General features: G+C 40.7%; 1 protein-coding gene across 50 annotated transcripts in view; it reads right to left on the minus strand.

The window, feature by feature from the left end:
* Positions 1–12504, minus strand: part of LOC121289984 (calcium/calmodulin-dependent protein kinase type II subunit beta) — a 256532-nt gene that overhangs the window by 44270 nt on the left and 199758 nt on the right. For 17 of the 50 annotated variants that reach the window (XM_041210033.1, XM_041210032.1, XM_041210060.1 and 14 more), the window contains one exon: positions 31–99. The exons of 11 other annotated variants lie outside the window; for them this stretch is intronic. In XM_041210033.1, the coding sequence (XP_041065967.1) occupies positions 31–99 (69 nt within the window). Of the gene's footprint in view, positions 1–30; positions 100–6377; positions 6411–12504 lie in introns of all 50 variants that reach the window. 22 more of the 50 variants (XM_041210030.1, XM_041210078.1, XM_041210026.1 and 19 more) reach the window with 2 other exon arrangements.

Below are 12504 nucleotides of genomic sequence, written 5' to 3' on the forward strand. Positions count from 1 at the left end.
AAGATGGTATAAGAAGAAGAGAGCCAATACCAGTGCAGGGCAGGGAATGTTTCCTTTGGGACTGGTTACTACGTTGTTTTTGGTGCTGTTTGTCTGAGGCTGTGCAGAAAACAACAGAGGGTTTAGGTTTATTTCATGTCCACTTTTCGCCTCCTATTCCCGCCTGGGACAGTAGATCAAGTTGAGCCGGCAGATATTGAACTGTCTGAGGTGCGGAGCCTACTCAGATCCAGCTGTGAACAGTTGCTTTCCACTGCTAGTTGACTGGATCAGGCTCACTTTGTTACTTTGTGAACTGGATCTTAAATGCAAGCCTCAAAGTGCAGGGGACATAATTTTGGTCACAAGGGGAACCACTTTTAAAAAAGTTAATACATTTATCTAAACAGCCAGATTAAAGTCACTTTATCCATGTGCAGTTTGACCAAGTCTTTTTGAGTGTGGAAATAAACTACAACTATTATGGGACTTATTTTACCACACGTTGTGCGGGGTGTGTTTCTCCACTGTAAACTACACAGAGCTCCATTAGCACAGCAGACAATTCAATTTCTATGGAAAAGCAGAAGCAAGAATTATGAACACCAAAGTCAGTGACACACCATTTCCAGTACTGTTTTTCAATCCATCATTAGCCAAATTGGACCAGTCACTATTGTCAAACCCTACAGATCAAGTCTAAATGAACAGTGGTGATTTAACAAAGCCACACGGTGCAGTGCAATCTCTTTGACGATGTAACATGGATGATCAGAATGTTCTCCTGTTTCTGTACCCACAGAAGTTGTGCTTTATATATTTTCACATAAAAACTTAATGTGTAGCAAAAGGATCGAACACAAGAAATGGGATGATCTGCTGTCATCCAACAAAAATTAAACAAATAATAGTTTTTTTTAATCTTGCTGCTTTCATCAGCTTTTCCCAAAATGTAGAAAAGAAACCCCTTTCAAAGGTCCTGGCAGAGGACAAGTGTCTTCAGTTTTGCTCAACACAGCCTATCGTGGGTAAATACTTAAAGATGGTTAAAAAAAAGCTTCATTAATAAGTCCCTCCAGCTCAAACTGGAAATTTTCTACTGCTGTTTGAGCTGGGCTGAGGCTTCATCATTTATTTTGGGCTTCATATTATTAAAACCTCCCCGCTCCCCATTCCCCCCCACTCCCCGCTGCCCCACCATCAGCCAGAGACCTTTTCCTTCCAAAGTGGAAGTTGTATCAATTTGTAGAGTCTTGTCTAAACTTAGCATTATTTGATCTATATGGCCTGACTGGTCCTTCATTACTTAGGTGGCTGCACTACAGTCAAGCCTTCAGGCCTTTTGGTAACTGCCATCACTACCATAGCACATTAGACTGAAAGGAGACTTTTGAGTTAGGCATAGGACAGATACAGCAGGAACATACACCAGGATTTTAGAAACAGATCAGAAGTGGTCAGTATGTCAGATGCAGATGTTTCCAAATTTAATGCAGATCTGAAATGGCCTGTTTGGTCAGTCTAAGCTTTTGGATTTTTGTTCACATCTTTGTAAAGTGATTAATTTCATGACTTAAGGAATGAAAGTTCTGAGTCCTGCAATAAACTATTCTCAAAAAATGGGCCTGTACAACCTAATTGCATTATCAAACTAATGCTGTGAAACAAAGATAATCTATTTACTTAGTGAGGTCCCTAGAACCAAGCTACTTTGTGTCACAGAGTCATGAACTAGATTTTGCTGACCACACAATTGCAATCAATTATCTCTTCAAACCTTGGTCTTTAAATAGCTACCTGTCCACAGAATTACCACAAAGTTGCCTGCCTGAAAATACAAGCTTCAGTTCATTTTCTAATGTTGTACAAACATACAGTCAGAATCTGTATTTTCTCATCAGTTGTGTGAGAGTCTACCCACAAGAAACTTATTTCCTCCAGGTGAATGTAACTGAAAATGCTGAAGATTGATGGCAAGGTCATTTTAAGTGAAGGAAGAAGAATGGTTCACATTTCAGAAGACTGGATGAAGGGTTCAACTCAAACCTTTCCTCTTCTTTCGATTAAGGCGTTCAACAAGCTGCTGTAGTTATCTTCTCTGAGATTTCAGGTTTCGATCTCCAAAAAAAGCTTTCAGACATTCCACTATGTTTTCACAAATACTGAGTATTAAATTTAGAATCACTAAGAAATTACCAATCAAGTTCACAAAAAAGGTAGTGCTACCTTCAAAAAGTATTTTCCTTGCTGCAGCTACAAGGAAAGAAGGTGCCATCTTCTCTATGCTCGAATATCAACTTTACAGGCCCCTGAAGATTCAGATCTCAGATATCACAGCACTGATGGATGCTATTGTTCCTGATGCAGAGAGAAGGAAGTATTGCCCATTTACTGTTGTATCTTAGCAAGTTCCATTCAGCCATCAACCCTGTGCTCGTTGATCTACATTAGTTCCCAGGCAACCGGTCAACACTTAAAGTAAAGAATTTTCATCCTCTTAATAAAATCTCACCATAGCCTTGGATCTTCCTATCTCTGTAACATCCTTTGGCTTGGCAACCACCATCAATCCCACCCCCCGACCTGAGAAATCTGCATTCCTTTAACTCTGAATTGTTGTGTATCGCCCAATTCCTTCACCTTCAGCCATTTAGGCCTAAGCTCTGGAATTACCTCCCTAAGTTTTCACCTCTCCCACCTCTTTTAAGGCACTCCTTAAAGCCTTCCTTTTTAATCAGGTGTTTGGCAATCTGCCCTGTTATTCTCCTTAAATGGCTCAGTATCAAATTTTGTTTGATGATCTTGTCTTGTTGAGTTTGCCTTTCTCAGTCAAACTCCAGCAACAGACAGAGAGCAAAAGCTGGATTGCTACAGAATGGGAAAAAGAGAAATTAGGGACTTATTCCAGTACATTGTAGAACAAGAACAAAGAAAAGTACAGCACAGGAACTGGCCCTTTGGCCCTCCAAGCCCGCACCGATCATATTGCCTATCAAACTAAAACATTTCGGGGTCCGTATCCCTCTATTGCCATCCCATTAATGTATTTGTCAAGCTGCCTCTTAAACACCACTATCGTACCTACTTCCATCACCTCCTCTGGCAGTGAATTCCAGACACTCACTACCCTCTGTGTAAAAAAACTTGCCCTGCACATCTCCTCTAAAGTTTTCTCCTCTCACCTTAAATCTATGTCTCCTAGTAATTGACTCTTCCACCCTGGGAAAAATCTTCTGACTCTGTCCATGCCACTCAATTTTGTGAACTTCTATCAAGTCGCCCCTCAATCTCCGTCGCTCTAGTGAGACCAATCAGAGTTTCTCCAACCTCTCCTAGCTAATAATCTCCAGACCAGGCAGCATCCTGGTAAACCTCCTCTGCACCCTCTCCAATGCCTCCATATTCTTCTGGTAATGTGGCGACCAGAATTGCATGCAATATTCCAAGTGTGGCCTAACCTAAGGTTCTGTACAGCTCCAGCATGACTTCCCAGCTTTTATACTCAGTACCCCTGCCGATGAAGGCCATATGCCTTCCTGACTACCTTATCCACCTGCATTACCAATTTCAGTGACCTGTGGACCTATACACCCAGATCCCTCTGCCCGTCGATGCACTTAAGGGTTCTGCCATTTACTGTATAATTCCCACCTGTATTAGACCTTTCAAAATGCATTACCTCGCACTTGTCTGGATTAAACTGTCTGCCATTTCTCCGCCCAAATCTCCAACTGATCTATATCCCGTTGTATCCTTTGACAATTCTCTTCACTATCTGCAACTCCTCCAACCTTAGTGTTGTCTGCAAACTTACTAATTAGCCAAGTTACATTTTCCTCCAAATCATTTACATAGTGTAGTACTGCTGGAGGCCAGTGAGTTTTCCATAAACCTTTCAATTTCAAACAATGCCTTCTAAAAAAAACATCTTATAATTGCTGCTCATCACAAATCAATGTTTCAATTGAAATATTCTCACCTTACTCAAACTAATACAATTTTGGCTAAATGTGCTTATTTCCAACTATCTAGCAGACTGTTGTAACTTGAGCAATGCTGCAATGTTATCTTTCTGGACCAAGCTGACTTGCTGCAGGACCTGTAACATTTACTCACTAACAGTGGAGGATGGGGGAAAGGATCATGAGGAATCCATGTAATAATTTGCAAAAGAATGCAATAATTCAGAAGGCAGCCATTCACTCCCTTGATCTCTTCTGTCATTCATTAATCATCACAGATCTGTACCTTAACTCCATCTACCCACCTGATCCCATGACCCTTAACACGCTGATTAAAGGGACAGACAAACTAAGATCTTGGTTTTGGAGTTATTAAGAAACCGATGTGTCAGTCTGAACTTACTGGACTTATATATGTGCAGCTGAACTATTGGTGTGGAGTAGGGAGTAAAAGTTTAGTGAAGTGCCAAGTTATGCTGCATTGTCGAGAATGACTTTTAAGTCAATTGAGGTCACTTTACAGTTTTAGCAAAAACATTTCAAATTTTTAGTATCGGAGACTATACAAAATTCTCACCTGCTAAACTGAATGATTGCACGTGATTTCTCAGTGCCATGGTTGCTGCTCAGACACTGGAGATGAGGTAGAGAAATCCAGTGGGCTTTGGTAACGAGGAGTATTTCATTGTAATGCTCGGTCATTAAGTGATAAATCATTGTGCTTGCTGTTTCGATCTCTGGTCCCTTGGTAGAACAGTTTGTCCGCAAGTCCAAAATAACATCACTCTCTAAATAGTTACACTTATCTCATCATGTACATCACTCCTACCTATTAAAGCAGTCATGAGCAACAAGGTGTTCATTTTGGTTATTGATGTGCTTAACATGCACACAGTCATTTCATTATTGACATCGAATTTGTTTCTCTTTTTCAACATGTTTAATAAGAACTCAGTGCTTTGCGACAAAATGAACTACATTAGTTGACAGTTGAGTCTAAGGTTGAAGCCAAGGCTTTATCTCCTTACAGGGGAGTCTTAATTTTTCAAATGATCAAAATTACTTCAGAGTGTCTCAAGGCCTTCAGCTCAGAAGCCAGTGGCTTTAAGCCCCACTCCTTTTGTTGAGCACAATCTAGAAAGTAATGCTACGTTATTGGAGGAGACATCAAGAATGTCGGTCTTTGCTTCCTGCTCAGGTGGATATTAAGGAGTCCCATGACACTATTCAAGAGAGGCCAAAACCAGGATTCAGCCTGACTACTGTAATTTGAGAAGTTTTCTGTCAAGGATTAGCCTGAGAGAGCAATACAGCATGGTTACTGGAAATGCAAAGGCAGGAACTGAGACTACAGATAGATCGAATTTTGGTGTATGGTCTCTATGTCATGTCAAAAGCTCAAGGCTCTGACTGAGGCAGGGTGGGTATAAGTATTCATGATTTTAGTCTTTCTGCATGAGTAATTAAACTGAGGCCACATCTGTCGAAAGGTAGACATAAAAGAAGTCACAGCACTATTTTGAAGAGCGACAGTGGAGAACACCTCCAGGGGTTCTTGGACACACTTTATCCCTCAACCAACATAACTAAAACATATTATCTGTCATTAATTGACACATTGCTATTTGTGGGAGCTTGCAGTGCGCATATTGGCTTCTGTGTTTTCTTACATTACAACAGTTATATACTTCAAAAGTACTTCACTGGCCGTAAAACGCTTTGGAACATCTTGAGGTTGTGAAAAGCACAATATAAACACAAGTCTCTCTTTTTGATCTGATGGGGAGGGACATTTTTTGGCACTTCTATGAATGTTTAGCAAATTTAGAAAATTTAGAACTGCTTTTTTGTAGAGGGCTGGATTATGGCTGTACAGTTGATGACTGAAGAATAATCTTATCCGACAATCCTCATCACATGCCATATGTCGAATGCTTTTGATAATTCTTTCCTGCTTTACAGTTATTGCCCATTCATTCACAATAACAGATCCATACGTGAGATCAAACGTTAATACATAAACACCAAAAGTTAAAAAAGGAGAGAATCTAATCTAATCGCTTGGCTGCTGCTTTGATTACTTGCAATTGGTTGAATCATCTAACTGGAGAAGTTTTAATTCTGCTAAGTCCTACAGTGATCCACAAACTATATTATTGAATCTTGCAAGGAGAAGCAAATGGAGAAAGAGAAGGGAGCAAGAGAGAGAGAGAGAGAGAAAGGAAGCGTTAGATCAGTTCAATGCTATTTACCAAGATGGATCCCTAACCGTTGTCAACATGCACAGGTTTCAGTATTTTCTTTCTGATGGGGATTTAAGTAATGAAAAGCTGTAAGCACACACAGATGGCTGGCACCTCCTGGCAGAGAAGAGAGGGGGGAAAAGAAGAAGTAAGATTAATGTGAAGTGAATTGAAATTTCAAAAGGGTCCTCACCATTAATTGAACACTGGAACTTGACTTCCTTTTCTGAATAGAGACCAACACGAGAAAAAGAAAAAAAAAGAACAAGAAATGGTGACTTGTTGCACATGTGGCACATTTCCTAACACCAGGTCCAGAATCAGGTACACAATCCTGAAGACTAATTCTCAGGGTCAATGTTTTTAAAAGAACATTGTCAAGAAAACAAAATGCCTTGAAATCCTGAAAAAAGTGCAAATCATATGACTTAAAGACACAAGTGCTGAGCTGCAGTATCCCTTTCTCAGAGGCTCAGGCTACACTTTAAAGGTACAAAAACATAACATCGATCCAGTGAATGCTACGGACCCTGGCTGAGTAGGAAGGTTTTCCAATGTCTGCTTACTCTGGGACAGCTTTATTCTTGTGCAGGAATGGGATGGAGATCCAGAACTTTGTTTACAGATCTTGCACCTCCAATCTACTTAGTCACTGGAGAAAATGTGTTGCATGTTCAACCAAGGAGGCCTATGCTTAGGTTTTTGACAGTCTCTCATCTTAGACTTTGACTCAGTGTTTGTCCTTTTATTAAGATGTGAAGTGTCTGAATTAATTAGTCAAGAGGCGGAGACAGGGATTGAAGAAATGAGTGGCAGGAAAGCAGACTTATTCCAGTGGCATTGTTGAAATTCACAGTTTAAGCTCCACCATTGTCCTTTTTGACAGGTGAGGGCTGAAATTGAAAAAAAGAGACAAACCAGGTTTGAAATGGAGACCCTGACAAAGAAAAAACACATGCAACAATGGGATGAGAATGGGGGAAAGGAGAGAGTGAGTAAATATGGCCAAAAAACTAAAGTTGTGACAGGTGATTGGTGCAAGCTTGAAGGGCCAAAGAGCCTACTTCTGCTAAGTCCTATGACTAAGACCAATATGTTAACCAAATTGCTTGGCCAAGTCTAATTGTTTGTTATTCCCCATCAATGGCTCTGTCTGTTCAATGGATAACAAATCTATATTTTCTGTCTTCATTTTGAGAATGGCCTACTGGTAAGGTAACAAAGAAAAAGTCTTCCCAGAGACAATTGGATTCTATAATAGGGTACCTGTGGGCTTCCATGGCAGGAGTAACCTGAACAAATTGAATGCAGTCACTAACAGTCTGTGCTAACACTGCTGATTTTTAGAGCAGCTCATGCAATTATCCAGTCCAATAAATCAGATTTTGGCCTGGATCTCTAACAATGTGGCCAGGATTCATGTTATGATAGGAATGGCAAATGGAGAGTCTAGAACATCATTCTTTAAACTATTCAGTGTTAATAACAAAAGGGATGCTGCAGCTTTGTAGCATAAATTACAATTAATCAAAGAATGGAACTAAAAATAGCTTTTACCACCCTTTCATCAGTCCAGTAGATTTAAAATCAATCTTTATGGAAGATAACATGTTCAAAGGTTTATTTTAAATTCAGGTGCTCTTTTTTGATAACATTTCAAGTTGAGTAAATTCCCTGCACAATGCTTCATACCAAATCTAATAGTTTCACAGGGAAGAGAAATCTTGCATTGTGAATTCAAAATTTGAGGCAACTCCACGCAGGAGCCATTAACAGTGTATCTGTACTGGTGAAAGGGCTCATTCCATACTCAGGTAGAATGCTCAAAGGAAGAGTTGTGAACATGCATACACTTTGGTATAAACTATGACATTGGTTGAGCTATTTTCGATCATGCATTTTATGTGAGACATCACTGATGGTCATTTCTTAACCCTCTCTTCCCACCAGCCACATCCAACCCCCAACCAAACTCAAAAAATGTTCCTAAATGGGATAATTTTTTTCTGAAATTAAATCATTTCCTTTTTAATTTGACCATTTTCTCTTCTCCTATTTCCTGTTCGACATTTGCCACTCGCGCTCACTCCTACCCAGCTTGCCCGGGAGGAAGGCTGGTGCCTCAAAGACCCATCCCCAAGTGAGTAGAAGAAAACAGCAAGGACGGCTCATTTGTCCTCTTGTCCGACCTCGACCAACCTTCCTTCACCCACCAACTTGTGGAACACTGGATGTGGTACCCATAGGCAAGGTGCCAGATTTCTCTCAATTGAGATGGCCAGTTTGAAACATCAGGCAGGGTTCAGGTCTCGTGGGCCCAGACCTCCTGGGTGAGAGCCAAGTGGGACACACTACCTTTCTTCTTTCCTAAAGCGCAATTTTAAAAAAAAGGATTATACAACACATTTTCTATCTTACTTCTGGAGTGTACTAAGTACGTTTCTTGATCAATTTGATTTGCTTCTGCTTACCAAAAAATGTGGCAGCATTGGAGTATAGAACCCATCATTTTCTCTTTTGCATCCAGTGACAGTACTTTAGATTTGCATTAATATGGTCTTTGAACATTCTACCCATTTACAGTTCAAATAAAAAGGAAAAAAAAACAAAAAGGAGGAGTTTAAAAGCCTCTATGACCTTGTACAAGTCTTTCAAATGGACCGAACTTTAGTATTTCAAAGCTGTTAACACCTTGACCCAGCTAACTCCTTCAATGTTTCATTACATGAGGGATAGGTTTGCAGGTTAAATTGGTATGCAAGCAATATTTTATCTAAAAGTAATGGATACTTTTTTAAGATTGACACTATTCTTTGTTTTCACCCTAAGCAAGGAATCAAGGTCTCGAGTTACTGACTTAGCATTCGCTGTTCCATGTTTGTCTAGCATGGGCTACAGCTCCATTCTCCATCCATCCCAACAAATCCTGCAAGTTTTCCAGTTGAGGCACATCCCAACAATCGACTCCTCACTCAGCACTGATAGATCAGCGTGTTGGCAGCCACAGCTGGCTTGTAAAAGGAAGGATGTTGTCCTGAGTTCTACACATAAGGTCTCCAAACCTGTTTTAACAACAATCCGGTTTGTTTCTAAATACTTCATACCCCAAAGATTATTATGAGATCATTTTGCTTCTTGAAACAAAACAGGTTTTAGTTCTTTTTTGGCTGTGCTCACACTGAGTTAGCTGGTGGCAGCCTTCCATCACGTAAGACGATGGTTTGCGCCATGGAGGTGAGCTGTGTTGAGCATCACCTGGTGTGGCTCAGGAGCCCCACTCTGGCATGGCAGTCTCTGTCGCATTTGCTTCAGAGGAAGACAATGGGCTGAGAAGGTGCACGATTCGCTGGTCTCTGTTTTCTCTGGGCCCTCTGCTCGGCCAGCTGAGCTTTTCGTTTCTGCTTGCCTCTTCCAATGCCCATCCAAACAGTCAGCCTCCAGACTCAGCACTGCAGCTTCAAAGTATAATCTAAAGAATGAACACTTAGATTCACTAAATATGCTCAACTGAAACTTGAATCTATAAATAGACAAACTTGGGCTAAAATCCATTCCCAAAAGATGATTTAAATAGACACACTTCCCTTTGAGTGAGCAAATCACTTCTGCTTCAAGATCTGATTCTGAGGTACCAACAAACAATGTCTCTGACAGGTAGGAATTCAGTTCACAGCTTCATTCTTCCACACTAAATTCCCAATCTCAGATTTGGTGCCTGGGAAACTCTTGCACACTTCAATGGTAGGTGCTTAGGACCGGCTTCCCCACCCAACTGACTCTCACGTACAGTCGGCATTTAGTGAAGCAATATTCAAACTGAGGAAGAGGGAAAAAACCCACTTGGAATAACCAGATTTCACAAAAAAAAATCTAGTTTGAAATTAACTCGTCACCAAATAACAGAATGCTAATACCCCACAATTTAGTTCCCAGTTTTGCGCTGTGCTTTCAGGGGATCATGTGGAGCACCATCCTATTGTCCCAACCTGGCATGGAAGAGAAAACAGATCACATCGCTCTGAGCAGCACTCATATGCCAGAGTACCCATTACAGAGCGAAATGACACACTGTGATGGCCTTACATGCAGGTTCTGCTCTCTCTGGCTCCTTAGATGTGCACAGTTAGGAGGGGATCTAAAAATGGAAGGGCAAAAGATATTTAAAGGTATTAGGAAAGCTTAGATTTGGCCAAGTAAAATGAAATCTCCTTTTCCTATCCTTGGAGACTGCTGTACATCAGCAATACTAGCAAAATGGCAACTTAGAAAAATGGTAATAGAACAGTATTGACTGTGAAAAAAGTGTGCTTTAACAGTTGCTTTTTCTAATTCTTCATAGTGAGTTTCTAACCTCAGTTGGGCATTTGAGAGCAAGGTGTTGTGCTACGAGACACTCAATCATAAGGAGGAAGGGAAACAATTCGTATTACTCAAGTACACCTTCAAGCCAATGGCTCACAGCAGCCCTGTTGTCTCCTTCTTAGTGTGGGAAAAGTTCACAACAGGTGGAATCGGGGGAGGAAGATGTGACATAGAAAATGAAACTTTGGTGTAGACTGAATATGGCTTTGCTTATCGTGTTGCTAAGTAACAATTGACATCATACGTGACTGTGGTAAACTGTCTCTTCTTTGCTTTCTCAACCTGTCTGCCAACTTTGACAGTTTATACACCATCCTCTTCCAACTCCTCTCCAACACTGTTCAGCTCAGTATTCACCTACCTATTCAGCCAGAGAATCCCCTGCAATGGTTCCTCTACCCAGAATTGCACTGTTACCCTAAGGAGCGATACTTGGCCCTCAATTTTGTTTTATCTGCATGCTGCCCCTTAATAACATCTTTAAAAATCATAACTTCAAAACTGCCCAGTAACGCCTCACCACCTCTTTCTTGACTCCTCCACTGGTTATGATTTGTTATGATGCTTGTCCAACAGCCAGGACTGGATAGGCAGAATTTCCTCAAATTAAAATCAAGATGACTGAAATTAATGTCTTTGGCGACCACCACAAACTCCATTCCTAACCTCTGACTTCATCTTTCTCCCTGGGCACAGTCTGAGGTTGAACCAGGCTGTTCACAGGCTTGGTATAATATTTAACCTTGAACTGATCTTCCACTGCCATATATTCTCCATCACCAAGACCACCTACTTTCACCTCTGTAATACTGCTGAATTCCACTCCTGCTTCAGCTCATCTGCTGCTGAAACCCTCATCCATGCATTTGTTAGCTCAAATTTGACTCACTCAATGTATATGGGCCTCCCATGTTCTACTTTCTGTTAATGAGAATGCAACTAAAACTCTGTTTTATGTGTCCTAATTCACATCAAGTCCTGTTCACCCATAACCCCTGTGCTCAGTGACTTACACATTTCCTACTGGTTAAGCAACGCCTTAATTCTAAAATTGTCATTGTTGACAAGCCCCTCTTTGAACTCAATCTTTCCTATCTCTGTAACCTGTTCCAGGATAATAATCCTCTGAGATCTCTGTGCTTCTCCACTTTAGCTACTTGACCAAGCACGATTTAACTGCTTCATCACTGAGGACCGTTCCTTAGCTGCCAAGCCTCTAAGTTCTGGAGTTCACTCCCTTAATCTCTCTCTCCTCTTATAAGAAACCATAAAATCTCTTGGATCAAGCTTTTGGTCATCTGCCCTCAGTCCTTAAGTGACTCAGTCAAATTTTGTTTGATGATGAACACCTTGGGGCGTTACTATGTTAAAGGCGCTATAAAGATGCAAGGTGTGGCTTGTATCTTGCAATATAGGTTAGATGTAGATTTGCATCTTGTTGTAATGTGGGTTTTACTGAGGTTTGCACTCTACCAGGGCTGACAACAGAACAACGTGGTGAGAAATGTGTGATGAGAAAAGTCTCCTGATTTGGCTATGGACGGCATGTGGAGTGAGAAAACTATTAAAAAATAGTGAGTAAAGAAGAAAGAAGTTCTTTTCAACAAGAATTTAAAAAAGTTATAACAGCAACAAGGATTGAGGCCAAGTGTGTGCAGGTAGATTGGACCAGGAAGTAGAACCAGAGCATTGACCTGGATGGTTCTGATGCAGAACCATCTCATCAAGAGCCTATGTGGTAGAAATCAAGTTAAGAATATGGAACTGAATCAGGTACCCTCAGCAGTTGGTGGTATCTATGGGCTGTGCCTTTGGTTAAGTTAGTTAATGTATTGTCAGGGCGAGCAGCTTGACATGTTTAATGCAAGTATTTACAAGAAGTATTGTTTTCCTTCTACATTTTATACAAAAAAATGCCTTTGTGATTGCCTCTTAAACCTATTGCTCCTGTTTACCAC

The sequence above is a fragment of the Carcharodon carcharias genome, chromosome 17 (genome assembly GCF_017639515.1).
Source record: "Carcharodon carcharias isolate sCarCar2 chromosome 17, sCarCar2.pri, whole genome shotgun sequence".
Classification (NCBI taxonomy): domain Eukaryota; kingdom Metazoa; phylum Chordata; class Chondrichthyes; order Lamniformes; family Lamnidae; genus Carcharodon; species Carcharodon carcharias.